Below are 16,428 nucleotides of genomic sequence, written 5' to 3' on the forward strand. Positions count from 1 at the left end.
GAGTGTGGCGACGCTTTAAAGGGACCGGAGACCAGTTGGCGCAGGGAATACCCCTCCCGCTAGAAATGAGAGCAAGTTAATTTTCCCGTTTATTTACCACCCACTCTAACCCTCCCTGTCCCACTCCAATGTCCGACCCGACTAGCCCGGGCCCTCACAGGGCGCGACAAGGAGCCGGTCCTTAAAAAGCGAAGGTTAAAATAAATAAGCATGGGTCTCCGCAGTCCGGGGGCTAATGTCCTATGACGGTCCGGGTCCGAGTCAATTCACCAGCAACGAATGCTCCTCCGAAGCGTCCCTGGAGGAGGGTCGGTGTCAGCGGAGGCGGAAGGCATCAGCTCCCTCAGGCCCGCTTCCCTTCCCCCCAGCCAATCCCAAACCCAAGCCAACCCGGCCTCCAACCTGCCGCAGCAGCAGAGGAGGCTGCAGGCGGAGCCGCTCCCACGGCGGAATTTGCCGGAGGTGGGGCTGTCTTGGCACTGCGCGATGTAGGCCTGGAGCTCGCTCTCCTCTCCGCCCGCCCCGCCCGGATGCTGGGGAGAGATGCCCGGCGGCCCGGCATGAAAGTGGCCTCTGACTTCCGAGGCCCTTGAGATGCGCCCTCCCCTACCCCTCCTCCCCCCTTCTCCCCAGTCATCTGGATCTTCTCACCGGTCCTTGTGGACCAACCAGGCTCCCACCTCTGGGCCTCTGCACCGTGCTGTGCCCTCCACCTGCTGTTCCTCGTGGTTTGCTTCACCCGGAGACATTCCCTGACCACTGAATGTGTGCACACCCTGAATCTTGGTCAGTTGGTGCCCTCCGCTGTGGCTCCAGCGCCTCGAGCCGTGCCTGACCCAATCTGGGTGCTTGACAACCACCCACTTGTGGGGGCGGCGAGCAGGCGGGGTGCAAACATCTGCATTCCCAGCAGCAGTGAATGTTCTGGCTTTTAGCCTTGTCTTCATCTCTCCCAACCTCACAGGGCCAATATCGCCTCTCCAAGTCCTTTCTGGCTCTAGGTCTTTGCTTTGGCTGTTCCTTCTCCCTGGTGCTCTCTCTTGGGCTCCTGTCTCATCGATCCAGAACTTCCTGAGATGATGGAAAGGTGTGATATCTATGCTGTCCAAATCTGGTAGCTACTAGTCACATTGGCTTTTGGGCGCTTGCTCTGTGGATGGTGTAAGTGAGGAACTGCATTTGGAATTGTATTTCATTTTCATACTAGAGACTACTACTGGACAGCACATTCTAGAAACTTCCCTGGACTCAGCCCGATACGAGTCTAAAGCAGGGGCCTCTCTGTAACCTGCCATTCTTCCTTTACACCTCTCATCAGTTGGCTGTTATACTCCCGTTTGTGCATCATTCATCCTGCCCATCAGTCTTGGACCGACCATGTACGTTTCCTCAGGTGCCTGGCACCCAGCACCAGGCCTGGCACACGGTAGGCTGTCACACGTGTTTGCTAAAAGATCCTGTCTACCTGCCACGCCCATGTTCTGCTCTGACCCTCGCAGCCTGCAGGACAACCACCCTTCCCCAGACCCACAGGACAGAGGGGTTGGGAGCGGGGCTTCCGGAATGAGACAGTCGTAGGTTGAGCTGGGTTCCACCACGTGCTTGGTAGCTGACCTTGGGCGAGTCACTGAAATTCTATGGCTTAGCTTCCCTGTCGGTGAAAGCAGACGCAGGAACCCTACCTGGTCCGAGCCCCACACCTTGATAAAACTGAGAGTGTGGCAGCTGTGATCGGGACGGTATGGGTCCCTCCTGGGCCCCCCAATTCCAAGCCACCCTCTCCTTTGGCCTCGTAGCGTCTCCCACATTCTCTCCCTGGGTCCTCCTCTGCGCACCCCGCCGTGGCCAACCACGAGGGACTCAGAGCCCGAGTCTGGGGCCGTGCATGGACGCATGCATGCACGGCCCCACGGGGAGGCAGGGGGACGGCAGGCCGGCGAGGGGGCGGGTGGGCCGGCAGCTGACCTTGATGGTGTCGTAGGCGCCGGTGATGAGCGCGATGAAGAGGCTGAGCACCATGTAGATGAACAGGCTGATGAAGGAGTACAGGTAGAGCTGGGAGAACAGCCAGACCAGGCTGCTGCGGCCCTGCTGCGCCTGCATCGCCGCGAACGTCACGAACATGTCATCCCCGTTGATGAGCGAGAAAAGGCACTCCGACACCATGGACAGCGAGCGGAACTGCCGGCGGGCAGGGGGGTCAGGGGTCAGAGGGAGTTGTGGGCACGGCTGGGGGCCGGGGTTGGGGGCTTTGTGGGGTCAGAGGGGACAGCGTACAGAGTACCAGTAGTCACGATAGAGCCACTTGAGGGGGGGGGTCACTGAATAATGACAACGTCATAGAGTCAAGGCTAGGGTCACCGGGGATCAGAGGGGATGGTGGGTAGAACTGCTGCAAACTTGCTGGTAAGGAACCGGGGGTCAAGGTGGGTCATTCAGTGTCACCAAGTCAACAATAGATAGACCAGGAGTCAGGGGGCTTGGGAAGTAAGATGGGGAGCCAGGGATCCCTCATCTGTGGGTCACAAACGCCACCCACGGGTCCCGGCCAGCCCCTACCTTCACATGGTAGGGTCCCAACACAATCCAGCCGCAGAAGCAATAGCCCAGGTAGATGACGGCCACACAGCAACAGAAGCGCATGACGCTAGGCAGGGCCACCCGCAGCGTGGCAATAAGGATCTGCGGAGGGGTGGGGGTTGGGGTCGGGAGAGGGTGGGGGTGTGTGTCAGCAATGGGGGCGGGACCACAAGCCAGGTGGGCCGTGAGCCTGCAGATGGGGTGAAGCCTGCCCAAGGGCATGATGGGGTGACCACAGAAACGGGGATGACCATCAACAAGGCAGGGTGGTGCTGAGTAGGCCCAAGGGCACCCCCTGGCTGGACTCAGCTCGGGGGAGGAGTATGAAAGAGCAGGCTCATGTGACCCCTGCCCAGGTGGAATGACAGGTGTGCCTCGTGTGGGCAGGTATGGGGAAGAGGCTCCTGGCGGGTCATCTGCAGGGGCTGGTGATGGCAATACGTGTACGAATTTATCTGGGGATGGGGGTGGCAATTAAAGGGCACGTGGCCACCCCTGGGAGGGCCCCGCCTGCATGTCGGAGGCTTACGTTGTACTTGTGGAAGAAGGTCAGGTAGCGGATGACACCGACCCAGACGAGCAGCGTCGAGGTGCCCAGGAGGATGCTGCAGACGTCATAGCTTGCCAGGTTCTAGGGGCAGAAGCAGCGTCAACCCCATCCAGCCTGGCCCTTCCCTGGGGATGGGGCCCCGGGCAGGCATCAGCAGGGGTGGGAGAGGGGTCCAGGGTCTGGAAGGAGACCCCGGGGCTCGGGGGCAGGGCGTGGCAGGACCCACCTTGGCTTCGATGCCAATCTTCATGATGGTGCCTGAGATGGTGAGCACGTCACTGGTGACCAGCAGGATGTACCAGCCGTTGACAAATTCCAGCCGCTCCCACAGGCTGATGACCTGTCCCCGCTGCCGCCACATGAACCTGACAAACTCCTGCAGGGGGAGGTGGGCGGGGTGAGGGCCGGTCCGGACGTGGGAGGCTTGCCACCCGGGCCTTGACGGTCCCAGAGCTGGGGAAGGCTGGGGGCGGCTCTCACGCTCTGCAGCAGGAAGCCTCGCAGCAGCGAGCGGGCGCACAGCAGGAAGGAGAAGGCACAAGTCAGGATCACGACCACGTCAAAGAGGAGCCGGAAGCTGTTGTCTCCTGTGCGGAGGGGCCGAAGGCAGGGCCAGGAGTGAGGCGGCTTCAGGGCGGGATTGGGTTGGTCATCAGGCTCATGGGTTTCTCTGGGTACGTCGGGAGTTTGGTCCGTGCTGGTCTGGGGCTTGGGGAATTCCTGGGCAGGCTGGGGCCCCTGGTCAGCGCTAGTCGGGGGCTTGGGGGCTCACCGTGGCCGAAGACGCTGGGGTGCTTACACTCCTGGATGTGGGCCTGGGTCTCCAGGCTGATGGGGATACGCCCACTGTGTGCCTTATTGTCAAATGTGATCTGCAGGGGTGTGGCGGGATGGGACAGAGTAAACCTCAGCAGACCTAGGCCCCCAGAGGCGCACGACGGATGGTCTCTCCAGCCCCAGCCTCCCCCATCACCCCCACGCTGCCCTTGGCCGAGGGTCCCCAGCTCCAGGACTCAGCAGTCCCCTGCCCACCATGCCACCCCGTCCCTGGCCGGTCCCTCGCCCCACCCCCCAGGCGCTGTGGGCTCACCAGGATGCTGAAGGTGTAGCAGTCTGGGATTTCATTGTTGATCAGGCTCTGGAGGTTGATGGTCTTCAGCTGGAAGTGGATGGTGACGTTGATCAGCCTGGGGGGGGTTAGGCTTGGGTGAGGGTGGGGGGGCTCTGCCCATCCCTCCTGCCCCGGAGCGCCAGCACTCCTGCCCCACGCTGACTCTGCAGCTGGCAGAGGAAGTGCTCGCCTGGCCGCATCGGCATGGCCCGCCCCTGCCCCCGCCTGTGGGGAAGCGGCTGCCCCACCCCCACCCCCACCCCTGAAGATGCCTGGAGTCCTGCCTCCCCCCTCCTCGGCCCCCTTGATGGGGCAGTACTTGTGGAATTTGAGCGTGAGGTTCTTGTAACTGGTGCTGCCATCCAAGAGGGAGAGCTCATCACTGGGGGGCACGGGGGGTCTCTCGGGAGGGTCCACCCGGATACAGTCTGAAGACAGGGAGTCAGGGAAGGGACACTGGGGACAGGGGAGGCACAGGCAGGTCTCCCCAGAGTCCCCGACAGACCCCTTCCCGGCTTTCCTTCCCCCTTCATACTTCGACATTTGTCGTTTGTTCCTGCTGTCTCCCCCTAGGGTCAGGCCTGGTCTGTCTGTCTCACTCCCTACACAGACCCTAGTGCCTGGCGCTCAGTGGGCCCCCAAATGTTTAGGGAATGAATGATAGTGAAACATAACACTCAGCTCTTTCCGCGTGCCAAGCATTCTGCTAATCATCAAATTATTAACGATCGTGACCACCCCATCTCGCGGATGGGCAGGACGCAAAGTGGATTTTAAAGATTTTTTTTTTTTTGATGTGGACCATTTTTAAAGTCCTTATTCAATCTGTTACAACATTGCTTCTATGTTTGTTGGTTTTTTTTTTTTTTCCGGCTGCCAGGCATGTGGGATCTTAGCTCCCTCACCGGGGATTGAAACCGCACCCCCTGCATTGGAAGGCAAAGTCTTAGTCACTGGGCCGCCGGGGAAGTCCCTAAAGTGGGATTTTTTTTTTTTTTTTTTTTTTTTTTTTAAATCCCGACAGCTGAGCCCTGCCCAGCCCACTCACCAGTGATGACCATGGGGTCGATGTCAAAGGTGTCATTGGCTGGGTCCACGTGGCCCCGGTGGTAGTAGCACTGGCAGAGGGCCAGGGCCGAGCCATTGGCCCAGGGCCCGCCCCCGCCCCGCACGTAAGCATACCGACCCAGGGACACGTCGGGGAGCATCAGGTACTGTGGGCAAAGGAGGGGAGGGTCAGTGAGCCCCGCCCGTTCTCCCGGGTGGGCCCACCTGCCCACCTGCTCCCGGTCGCCCACACCTGGTCCACGGCGTGGAAGATGGCCTGGTACAGCTGCTCCCGGGTGTAGGCCGCAAACGTGTCATCCGCCCCGTCCGAGTAGCCCAGCAGGAAGAGGTGCCGGAAGGCGATGGTGTTCTCCTCCCGGAATGTCACCACCAGCTGGTTGCTGAGCCCAAACAGGATGAGCTGGCGGGAGGGATGGGGAGGATTGGTACTACCGGCATGGGGTCTCCCACGGCGCATGAGCGGAGGCAGAGTAAAGAGAAGGCCCACCCCATGAGGGCATGACCACCCTACGTCCCCAAGGCGCAGCGCAGAGTGGCCACTCATAGAACTCGTGGCAACAACTAATGTTCATGAAATGTTTACCGGATGAATGCTCGAGGGTAAGCACAGCATCACACTGCCAGGGTCCGAGTGCCACCTTCCAAGGCTCAGCTGCTATGTGACTTTGGACAAGTCCCTTAACCTCTCTGAGCCTCAGCTGTCCTATCTATAGAAAGGGGCAAGAGCAGTCGCTAGGACCTCAGAGGGCATTTATGAAGCTTAAAGGCGCTGCTCCCGTGCAGGTCCGAGAGGGCTTCCTGACGGATTAGTGCCACTGTCACTATCATGATATGGGGCTGTGGGGTCAGGACTAAGCTCTGACTCCAAGATTCTCCTTCGAGGAAAACGGCAACCACAGGTGGCACTCTGTGGGGTGGGGTGGGGGCCCTGAAGGTCTCACCTGCACTGTGACCACCAGGATCTTCACCACCTGCAGCATGAGCTTAAAGGGCTTGCGGCCCTTGGCCCGAAATTTATCACAGGGGCTCATGAAGAAGTACTTGAGGCGACGGCGGAGATCCTCCTCTTCTGGAGGGGTGGAAGGGGCTGGGGAAGGCGCCACCTGGGTCCCATACCCAGGTTTGGGTGTCAGGAGGCGCTCAGTCTCTGTGGGATGGGAGAGGGCAGTGGGGACCAGGCCTAGGCAGGTTCACCTGCCAATAGGGGAGGCAGGTCCCAAGCTCCAGCCAAGAAAGAACTCTGAGAGATCTAAGGAAAACCAGAAAATCTGTAACATTTTAGGGATCTATGCAGCAGTGCTGGCTCAGCGGTTTCAAGTCACTCCAGAGGGCCTGAGTTGATTCCTGCCCCTGCTCCAGGGCACTCAGCTTCCCTGAGCCTCAGCTACCTCATCTGCAAAATGGGGCAATAAAACCTCTCACCAAGAAGCTAAGGATTTGACACTTACAAAGCATTCGGTCTCTGAGTCTCAATAATTCCTCAATGAATAGAGCCTATTCTATTTTTTTGGTTTGTTTTTGGTTTTTTTTCGCTGTGCCGTGTGGCATGTGGGATCTTAGTTCCCCGACCAGGGATTGAACCGAGCCACAACAGTGAAAGCGCTGAGTCCTAACCACTGGACCCCCAGGGAACTCCGAATAGAGGCTACTCTAAGGACCACTTATTCCTTTCAATCCTGACCAGTCCAAGATGAAAGTCCAAGTTTTCAGCAATGGCTCGGGTCATAGCTGGTCACAGCAGCCCTGAACTGTTCCTGACACAACCCACCATCCCCACTGGGAGAACCCCGCTTCCTTCCAGGGTCTGGCTGGCCTCCTGCCTGGCATGGCCACCAGGATGAAATGTAGGCACTGTCAGAACCTGTCTGGCAGGGAGGGCCAGCCCCTGGTCCCTTTGGAGCTCAGATGCTATCGTGGTTGTTCACAAGATAGCTGGATGGGAAGCCAGAAGGGAGGCTGCCTCCCTGGCTGGGATCACAGCTAATTCATCCCAGACTCCACCAGCCAGGACATCTTTCAGGTGTCTGCAGCTAGCTTAAGAAGGGAAGATCAACACAAAGGGCATTCCTGCATGCTGCCCTGTGAGAGGCGACTGGGCTTCCTTGTGTTTGGAGAGCTGAAATTGAGTTAGGCGCCTGCGCTTAAGGTGGCAACCCCGCCCCCAGCACTCCTGCCTAAGTTTAGAGAAACTGAACATTTGCCTCCTGGTTTGTGGAAGGAAAGCCTGGGAATCTGACGTGCGGGTTGGAGAAGCTGGGGCCCGCTGTCGGAGTTCCAGCAAAGCTGAACAATCCGAATCTAGGCTCAGAATGCAAATCCTGGGACCCTCGCCGCCTGAGTCGGAAAAGCTGACGATCCACCAGCTGCCTGAATTGAGGTACTCAGAGCAGAGCCTGGGTTCAGGAAGGGCGGTCGGAGTCCCGCCACTCCGAGGTCGGAGAAGCTGATGCCCACCCGCCGCCCAGGTTCTAGGAGCCGTCTGCCCATATCTACGCCAAGGGGACGCTGAGAGGTCAGCATCAGAGTTGAGGAAAGGGAAACCGGGAGCTCCGCCGCCCCAGGTTGGAGAAGCCGCCCGCCCGTCCGCCGCACGCGTCCTGGGACTTGCGGGGCCACCCGCGCCCTCACCTGAGCCGCGCGGGCCTACGGGCACCGCCATGCCGGGGAGGGGAGCGCCGAACGCCGGCGGGCGCGGCGGTGCAACCGGCGTCTAAACACCCGCTGCTGTCACTGCGGCCTCGCTCCCTCGCGGTGTAGCTTCAAACCCTCCCGCGTCAGCTGACTCGAGCCCCAGTCACGTGACCAGCGCGGCCCTGGAGGCAGGTGACCGGATCCGGTCCCTCCCCCTGCGCCACGACGACCCCTGCCCGAGCAGCACGCATGCGTGCCTCAGCTGGCGACTTGCCCTTAGGCGGCCCCAAGGTCCTAGCGCCGACGGGCGCAAATGTGCTGGGGGATGGGCTGGCTGCTGGCTCCGTCCTGGCTCCGTCATGCCCCCGTCCAGTGCTAACCTCTTGACTTCCATGTCCAGTGTTTGACCCCTTTCCCTCCGCGGTGTCGGATGATGATCCTATCTCAAGGCTGCCCCGCTCCATCCTCCCAGAAACTCTGCGTTACTCTCAACCCCCCCTCATCCGAACTGTCCTGAAATCCTACTTCATTTCCTAATTACATCGCAAATAGGACCACTTTTCCCCACTCCTATGGCTATAAACCCATAGTCCCCCAAGATTCCCTATGGCCTGGACCACTGCAACAACCTCCCTGATCTTGGGCTCCCATTCCGGATCCCCTCCATTCCACTCGCCATCCAGCAGCCAGAAGCATCTTCAAAAAATAATTCGTATCAGTCAGAACCTGTTGGTAGCTTCCCATTTCCCTGGGATGACAAGCAAACTCCCCTCTTCAGTCTACCAGGGCCTTCTGTTCTGGCCCCACCTAACTCCTCCCCTAGCTCATCTCTCAACGGCCCCAGGGCCTTTGCACAATCTTGCCCTAGAGCATAAAGGTTAAGAACTTAGGCTCTGGAGGGCAGACAATTTGGGTTTAAATCTGGGCGCTCCCAACCACCACTTCTGGGTCTTCCAAAAAGTCCCTTGAACGCCATGTGCCTCAGCGTCCTCATTTGCAAAATGGGAATATTCATAGTTACCTGCCTCGTGGAGCTGCCGAGAGAATTAAATGAGAAAATGCTAGAGCATAGCAGAAGCCTGGGCAAACAGTACTGATGATTAAATTAGAGGTTATTGGGATTATAAAGTCCTTCCTTGGGAAGGCTGTCTGCCATCTAAATCAGAAGTCTTGTTATGCTTCTTGTTGAATGTAACATACTCTGTAATTACTTTTTAAATGTTTCTAAACTTGGTCTCTGAGCTGTGTGAGGGCCAAGGCCATACTTATCTTGTTCCCTGCTGAGACCCAAGCAATCAACAGATGTTTGTTGGATGCATAAATGAGTGCCCTCCTTTGTCCCGTGGTGTACCTGCAATGTGGGCTTTGAAGGGCAAGGGGTAAGTTAGGAGAGCAGACGGGGCAGGGCCACCCACATGGTTTCATACCAGCCTCCACCATCAGCCTACTAGACGGTCAACATGCCAGAAATCCCACCATTCCTGGGAAAGCCAACTCCAAAAGGAAGGGAGTTAGATCACCCACAGGATAAGTCTGCCCCTGACTGGGGTGGCCAGGTCTGGGGGAGCAGGGAGTGGCAACTGCTGGGATGGACCAGTGTGAGCCCTTGTGGGGGAAGCTAGGAAGCCTGGAGGGTATTGGGGGAGGAGCCAGGACATTGACGTTCTATTTGTATGTTTGGTTCCGGCCATACCCTCCCATCTCCAGAAGAAGAGGCTGTGCATCAGAGGAAAAACAGCAACAGGAGAACCACAACACAGAGCCAGGAGGCAGTGGGAGGATTTTACTAACTGCACAACACACAACTTTCCCAGGCCCCTGTGGGTGCCAGCATGCCCTTCAGCCATCAGGCCCCAGCAGTGCCCCTTGCTCCTGCACCCACTCGGGGCTCTCACCGGTAGGGAGGACTGCGCCGACAGTGTCATGGGTGGGAGAGCCGGGGTCAGGGTGGGACTCAGAGCTGGGGTCAGGGCTGGGCACGGGATCCGGGTCGGGGCTGGGACCAGATCTGTGATCGGGGCTGGCCACAAGGTCGGAATTGGCATTGTGCCCAGGCTCAGGGTCAGAAGATTTGACAGAATCAGGGGTGGGGGTAGATCCAGAGCCAGGGATGGGTTTGGGGCTGGGATTGGGGGGGGAGCCCAGCGCAGAGCCAGGGTCAGGGTCAAGGCCAGAGCTGGGGCCGGGGCTGAGGCCCAGGCCTGAACCCAGCACAGAGACAGCATCAGGACCCAGAAGGGAGACCTGCCCCGGCCTCAACATCGAAGCGGGGCTGAGGCGCAAACCGGCGGCGGCCGCAGCAGCTGCAGCGGCCGCGCCCTCATGCACTCGCTTGTGCTTGGTGAGGCTGGAGGCTTGGCCGAAGGCCTTGCCGCAGAGCTGGCAGCGGTAGGGGCGCTCGCCCGAATGCACGTGCAGGTGCTGCAGCAGCGCCGAACTCTGCCCAAAGGCCTTGGAGCAGTGGGGGCAGGCATAGGGCCGCTCGCCGGTGTGGATGCGCAGGTGATGCTGCAGGTTGGAACTCTGGCCGAAGGCCTTGCCGCAGTGGGGACAGCGGTAGGGGCGCTCGGCCGTGTGTGTGCGCTGGTGCTGCAGCAGCGCGGAGCTCTGGCCAAAGGCCTTGCCGCACTGCGGGCACGGGTACGGCCGCTCACCCGTGTGCGTGCGCAGGTGCTTCAGCAGCGCCGAGCCCTGCCCAAAGCCCTTGGCGCACACCGGGCACTTGTGCGGCCGCGGGCCGCCGTGCGTGCGCAGGTGCTGCGCCAGCAGCGAACCGTGCCCGAAGGCTTTGCCGCACACAGGGCAGTGGTGCGGCTTCTCGCCGCTGTGGCTGCTGCGGTGCTTGAGCAGCGTGGAGCGCCAGCCAAAGGCCTTGCCGCACGCCGCGCACTGGTAGGGCCGCGCGCCCGTGTGGATGCCGCGGTGCTGGGCCAGCGTGGCGCCGTGGCTGAACGACTTGCCGCAGTCGGGGCAGCGGTAAGGCTTCTCGCCGCTGTGGGTGCGGCGGTGCTGGCTCAGACCCGAGCTGCGGCGGAAGGCTCGCCCGCAATCCGGGCAGGAGAAGGGCCGGGGCGGGCTGGCAGGTGCAGGGAGCACCGCGGGGCCGGCGGCCAGGACCTCGGGGGTGGCAGTGAGGTCGGACGAGAGGGGGTCCAGGTCTGGGGTGGCAGCGGGACTGAGGGTGTCGCTGTTAGGGTCGAGAACCAGGGGGACGGGGCCGATGACGTCTGGGTCGTCAAAACTTGAAGACATGGGGTCGAGATCTTGGGGATCCGAGTCATGGATCCCCGAGATGGAGCTCGGAGCTTCCACATCGGGATCCAGATCCTCGGAGACAGGCTCCAGCTCTTCATAGCTGGGGTCCACATCTTCAGAGACAGTGTTGAGGTCTTCCGGCTCAGGCTCTGGGTTTTCAGAAACTGGGTCCAGCTCTTCACTCTTGGGGTCTAGGTCTTCTGAGTCGGAGTCAAGCTCTTCATAATTGGGCCTCGGGCCTTTGTGGCCTGGGTTCCTGACTAGGACCGAACGCCGCATCCCGGGTGTGGAAGTGCTGGCTGCTTCCGGGGCAGGCTCTACGGGGTGAGGGCAGAAGGTGAGTGGAGGTAGGTTCTGGGGAACCGGGGGGTCTCTTTTGGAGCCTGAGCAGGGAAGGGAGAGGGGGCTAGACCGTGCCCCAGATCCCACTCCGGGGCACACACACGGATCATTCTCTTGTCTTGTACTGCAGGGAGATTTTGCACTCGCCCCCGCCAGGGCAGGGAGAAGAGGGACCCTGGTGGGACATGGGGAGGGGGGGACTCCCTTCTCAGCCCCACACCTGGATAGAAGTCGTGGGACCCAGCACTAGAGGTCTCCAGTACCCAGCTCCATGGCTCTGCCCCTCTCTCCATCCTGGGCTCCTCCTCTGGTGGGCAGCTTGGGTCCTGTGGAGGAGAGAGAGTCTAGATACCTATCCCCTTGACCATGGCCCCTTCATGGGGAAGGGGGGGGTGTCTGGGTTCTCGTGCTTTCTGCTCAGTACATGGCCTGAATTCCAGTCCCATAGTTGGGGGTGGCATGTTGGGGGTTCCTAGTAGGGAGGGCGACCCCTGGCTCACCTCCTAGAGAAGAAGCATCCTGACCTCTGAAGCCTCTATCTGGGGGAAAAGTGGGGCGGGGGCAAACAACAACTGGTACTCCTCACTGGGGGAGTGCAGAAAGACCCCTGGCTTGCTTCCTGGGGAAGAGACAACGTGAATTCCAAACCTTACAATTCTGGGGTAGGACTGAGTCCAAACACCTGTATTCTATCTTAGATAGAAGATCTTGAATGCAGATTTCTAAAGCTAGAGTGAGTGCGGGGATATAATATGTGGGACCCCTGGAGGGAGCAGGGAGACCCATGGATCCATCAGCCAGGAGGGTAGGGACAGGTGTCGGTGTACCTGTTTGCCCAAGTAGATAGAAGATCCTGAATTCTAACCCCTAGCTGGGGTGGGCAAAATAATACCTGGGGCTCCTCTTGGGTTACTGGAGGGACCCTGGGCCATCTCCTAGGAAGGGGAGATTCCTGAGTGACTGACCCCACGATCGACGTACGGGAATGGGCGTCAGGAACTCTGGTCCCCTCCTGGAAGGAAGATCCTGAATTCTAGCTCCATGGCTAGAGGTAGGGAGGGGGGCAGAGAAACAAGCTGGGATCCCTTCAGGGGAGCAGGAGGAAATCAGGATTACCTGAAGGGGAGGTGATGCCCACCACATGGCTAGGCCTCGGGGAGAAAACAACAAATAGATCTATTCCTGGGAGACAGGGGAGGACCTTTGGCTCTCCTTCTGGGGAGGGGGACCTCCCGAGCCACAACCCCAGAGCTGGGAGTGGGTACGCAAACAGAGAGGGCTGAGTTCCTAGTTCACCTCCTTAACTTCCACGACGGAGGGTCAGGAGACAGTGCTGAGTCCCTTCCTAGATTGCCAGGGGGCAGGGGGACCCTAAGATTCGCTCCTGAATTCCCATCTCTGAGCTGCACGCTGGGAGGAGAGATAACTGGGATCCTTCTCTGAGTTCCTGGGGGGCAGGTGGAACCCTGGATCACCTCCTGGGGAAGGGGCTTCCAGAACTCTGGACCCCAAGACTGGAGAGTGAGGGGAACAATAACTGGGGTCCTGGGGGAGGGAGGGAACCCCTGGATCCCCCTCTTGAAGATGGGCTTCCTGAACTCCCTACGCCAGGCTGAAGGGTGAGGAGAACAATACCTGGGGCCACTTCTGGGTTCCTGGGGTGGGGGGTCTGGAGCGCCTCCAGGGGAGGCGGGCGTCCTGGACTCCCGTCCCCACCCCAAGTGAGGGGTTCTCCCCCCACCCCCATACCTCCCGATTGACGGCGCCCAGCTCGGGCCGGGCCCTCCCCCGGGGCCGCAGCGGCGGAACCGGCGCGCTAGGCCCGCGGGTCGCGCGGCCCCCTCCCATCGCGCCGGCGTCTCTGCTCTCCCGGGCCGGGGCTGGCGGCGCGCGAGGCGAGGGAAGGGGGTGGACAGAGGTCGCCCAGGGCCGCGCCCCGCGCCGGGGCCCCCTGCCCGCCCGCCCCCCTCACCCCCGCCCCATCGCGGCCGCCGCCCGCCCGACCAGCTCACGGGGACACTCACCCGGCGCCCCTCGCCCCAGCCCGGCCCGCCGCGCCCGCCGGCGCCCCCAGGGCCCGCAGGAAGCCCCCCGCCCGCCAGCCCCGCCGGCGGCCCCCTCGGCCCTGCGGCCCCGCCAAGCGCTCCCAGGGAGCGAGAGGGGCCGGCCGAGGGCCGCAGCGGGAGCTGCTGGGACTTGTAGTTCGCCCGCGTCCGCCTCGGCCGTCGCCATCGCTGCCCCCGCCTCCCCCCGGGCCAGCCTTTGTCCCGGCCCGGCCACCCGGCCGCGCGGCCGCGCCTTTGTCTGCGCCGCGCCCCGCCCGCGCTGTCCCCGCCGCGGCCTCTCCTCTTCTGCGTCTCTCTCAGCCGCTCTCGATCCCTCTCCGCCTCTTCCTCTCTCTCTCTGTTCCTTCTCTGTCGCTCTGTCCCTCTATTTCTATGTCTCTCTCCATTTCAATCTCTTTGCCTCTCTTGCCCTCACTTTTTCTGCCTCTGTCCCTCTGTGTCTCTATCCTCTTCTCTCTCCCTGTCTCTGCCTCCTGCCCAGGTCTCTGACTCTCTCTGGTTTCAAGAAACACCGAACATTCTCTCTCTGTCTTGCAGACTGGCCACGCACATCAGCATAGTCAAGACGCTGAGAATTTACAAACTTGTGTATCTTTGCTCAGTCCAGCATTTCCCTCTAAGACTCCTCCTCCAAGGAAAAGAGTTGGGGATACTGAGTGTTTCCTCCTTCTCCTCCCTGGTCACGCACGGCTGTCACTGGTGGACTCCCCGTGCCTGATGCTCCCTCTGAAGCCTAGACCAGATCTGGGAAGCACTCCGGGCAGACTTTACCTGGAGACACAGATCCCCGTGAGGAGGGAGTGAAATACAGCCCCGGCAGCTGGCAGCTGGGCCGTGAGATGTTCTTCCCTGAACATAAACAACGATCCCAGAATATAAACAATGATCACACAAGGCCGCTCTGTGACCGCGCCTGAGCCGAGATAGACACAAGGACACTCTGCAACCACAAAAATGAATACACACCCCCTCCTCTCCCCCCCGCAACTAACACAGATGACCGCCGCTTCTTCCCAATGACGGCCGCATGTCCATCCTCCCACTTCTGAGATAAGAATCACCAAAATACCCAGTCCCAGTCGCCGATCTGCTCCCTGCTTGCTGACAGCACCAGGCTAGAGCTGCTTCTACTCTCCTCTTCTTAAAATTACCCAGCACAAGCCTGAATCCTAAAAGATGCCCTCCTGTCCCCCAGCTCTTCTGGAGATGCCCCATGGTTCCCCGCTACGGGATCTTCCTTGCTGCGCAAGCTAAAAAAATTTTTTTTGACTACAGGTGTGCTTCCGATGGTCTTTGACGAATTTGGACAGCACCTACCCTTGCGTGCAAATCAGGCCTCCGGGGGACTTCGCTCTTCCTTCCAGAACCTTCTAGATCTGGGCTGAACTTGTGGCCTGAGACCTGCTTTCCAGCTCTCTGTGGAGAAGCCAGCAGCAGATCTGAGAGACTTGAAACTGCAGTTGGATTATGTCGCTTGTTCTTCATCCTACTGGATGATCCCATTACAAATAATACTTGTAATGACAGCTGTCATTTCAGTCTGCCCAGTATGTCTCTCAGCACCTCGCTTTCCCTTTGTGGAGCCCCCTCCACTACTCCAGATGGACCCGTGTCTAACCCGTGCCCCCCCAGTACCATGCGATCTAAACTTACCAACCCAAGAACCCCACCCCCCGGCCACAATGAGGTCTGGGACGAAGTCATGAGGTTGGAGAATCTCTTTCTTCCTTTGGGATCATGAGCTGTTTATTGGCTTCCTTCTGCCTGCACCCACCTTCCTCAGTTGTCTGGAAGAACAGTCTGCAGACTGAAGCCAATCTATACCAGGATGTAGAGGTGAGAGAGAGACAGCTCTAGCTATATTGGTTGAGCTCTTGGACATAGCCGTACCTGAAGCCGGAAAGCCCACAGTCTTTCCAGCCAACAAGTTTCCTGGGTATTTGAGCTAGTTTAGTGGGTTTCTGTCTCTTGCAGTCATGACAGTCTTGACTAATTTAGACATGATTTCCAGAAAAGGGAAGGGTATTGAAGGAAATAACTTAAAATGTGAAATTGACTGAACAAAGGTGAAGTAGAGGGCCAGGGCCACCTTGACATATATATTCATTATAAAGTGAATAGGCCTTCAAGATTTGTGCAGTGCACAACCTCCCCAGATATATGTGGCAGCCCTGTAGAAGGGCCTTGCTCAGGAAACCAGAAATCTGTTATGTTGAAGAAAAATGGCCGATTAAATCGTTGCCTGTTTTATCTTCGCACTCTGTGTGTCACCTGGGACTGTGGCTCGAGCGGCTTTGGAGGAAAATATCAGGATGTTGGAACAGGTGGGAGCTTTCATGAAGTCTTCGGCAAGGTCTTATGAGATAGACACAAGCTACCTCTATGTGCTCCTTTTTTTATACATTTATTTATGTTTATTTATTTGGCTACACTGGGTCTTTACTGCTGCACATGGGCAGTACTCTGTCACGGTGCATGGGCTTCTCATTGCGGTGGCTTCTCTTGTTGCGGAGCACGAGCTCTAGGTGTGTAGGCTTCAGTAGTTGTGGCTTGCGGGCTCTAGAGCACAGGCTCAGTACTTGGGGCACACGGGCTTAGTTGCTCCGCGGCATGTGGGATCTTCCCGGACCAGGGATCGAACCCGTGTCCCCTGCATTGGCAGGCGGATTCTTAACCACTGTGCCACCAGGGAAGTCCCTAGGAGCACCTTCTTAAAGCAGAGTCTAGCACCTGCTCAATTTTGTGAGATTGCTACGGCTGAATTCTCTGCCCCAATCTAAAAGAGGAAGTTAGTACTGAGATGGGGAGATAAGATTGGGATTATC

The 16,428-nt window shown here is 59.2% G+C and overlaps 2 protein-coding genes and 1 long non-coding RNA gene across 17 annotated transcripts; 1 reads left to right on the plus strand and 2 right to left on the minus strand.

Annotated features, from left to right (window-relative positions):
• Positions 1-76: 76 nt before the first annotated feature.
• MCOLN1 (mucolipin TRP cation channel 1) lies at positions 77-8,102 on the minus strand. Of its 7 annotated transcripts, none has more exons than XM_033854501.2 (14): positions 7,938-8,099; positions 6,251-6,456; positions 5,542-5,709; positions 5,290-5,455; positions 4,561-4,669; positions 4,221-4,317; positions 3,903-4,002; positions 3,611-3,717; positions 3,357-3,506; positions 3,110-3,211; positions 2,560-2,682; positions 1,966-2,181; positions 403-533; positions 77-298 (listed from the first exon to the last, which is right to left on the minus strand). In XM_033854501.2, exons 1-14 carry the CDS (start codon positions 7,966-7,968, stop codon positions 262-264), a joined length of 1,743 nt encoding a protein of 580 aa, XP_033710392.1. In that variant the 5' UTR covers positions 7,969-8,099; the 3' UTR covers positions 77-261. The 7 variants fall into 7 exon arrangements, 4 of the variants coding, with proteins under 4 accessions (XP_033710392.1, XP_073659434.1, XP_073659435.1 ...); XR_012331106.1 differs by having other exon boundaries at positions 281-298; positions 403-1,150; positions 7,938-8,102; XR_012331107.1 differs by having other exon boundaries at positions 281-298; positions 403-1,071; positions 7,938-8,101.
• LOC117311785 (uncharacterized) lies at positions 7,173-15,136 on the plus strand. 2 transcript variants are annotated; one of them, XR_004526061.2, is made up of 2 exons: positions 7,173-7,821; positions 14,879-15,136. It is a non-coding gene; the product is annotated as an uncharacterized lncRNA (long non-coding RNA). The 2 variants fall into 2 exon arrangements; XR_004526060.2 differs by having other exon boundaries at positions 7,173-7,686.
• ZNF358 (zinc finger protein 358) lies at positions 9,709-14,048 on the minus strand. Of its 8 annotated transcripts, none has more exons than XM_073803331.1 (4): positions 13,173-13,234; positions 12,503-12,582; positions 11,758-11,863; positions 9,709-11,512 (listed from the first exon to the last, which is right to left on the minus strand). In XM_073803331.1, exons 3-4 carry the CDS (start codon positions 11,828-11,830, stop codon positions 9,780-9,782), a joined length of 1,806 nt encoding a protein of 601 aa, XP_073659432.1. In that variant the 5' UTR covers positions 11,831-11,863; positions 12,503-12,582; positions 13,173-13,234; the 3' UTR covers positions 9,709-9,779. The 8 variants fall into 8 exon arrangements, with proteins under 8 accessions (XP_073659432.1, XP_073659433.1, XP_019787984.2 ...); XM_073803332.1 differs by having other exon boundaries at positions 12,519-12,582; positions 13,173-13,232; XM_019932425.3 differs by lacking the exons at positions 12,503-12,582; positions 13,173-13,234 and adding an exon at positions 13,562-13,681.
• Positions 15,137-16,428: the final 1,292 nt, after the last annotated feature.

Source organism: Tursiops truncatus, chromosome 3, assembly GCF_011762595.2.
Source record: "Tursiops truncatus isolate mTurTru1 chromosome 3, mTurTru1.mat.Y, whole genome shotgun sequence".
NCBI lineage: Eukaryota > Metazoa > Chordata > Mammalia > Artiodactyla > Delphinidae > Tursiops > Tursiops truncatus.

What these genes read in the sequence shown, in the direction of transcription:
- MCOLN1 (XM_073803333.1), bottom strand. Translation starts at nt 7,968, where the DNA reads ATGGCGGTGCCCGTAGGCCCGCGCGGCTCAG. An exon ending in AGATTGGCATCGAAGCCAAG is followed by an intron (nt 3,212 to 3,356) that starts GTGGGTCCTGCC and finishes TTCTGCCCCTAG; the next exon opens with AACCTGGCAAGCTATGACGT. An exon ending in GCGCCTACGACACCATCAAG is followed by an intron (nt 534 to 1,965) that starts GTCAGCTGCCGG and finishes ATCTCTCCCCAG; the next exon opens with CATCCGGGCGGGGCGGGCGG.
- ZNF358 (XM_019932424.3), bottom strand. Translation starts at nt 13,385, where the DNA reads ATGGGAGGGGGCCGCGCGACCCGCGGGCCTAGCGCGCCGGTTCCGCCG. An exon ending in GAACCCAGAAGTGGCCCCAG is followed by an intron (nt 11,864 to 13,172) that starts GTATTGTTCTCC and finishes TCTCCTCCACAG; the next exon opens with GACCCAAGCTGCCCACCAGA. An exon ending in GTCCCACGACTTCTATCCAG is followed by an intron (nt 11,513 to 11,757) that starts GTGTGGGGCTGA and finishes CTCACCCCGTAG; the next exon opens with AGCCTGCCCCGGAAGCAGCC.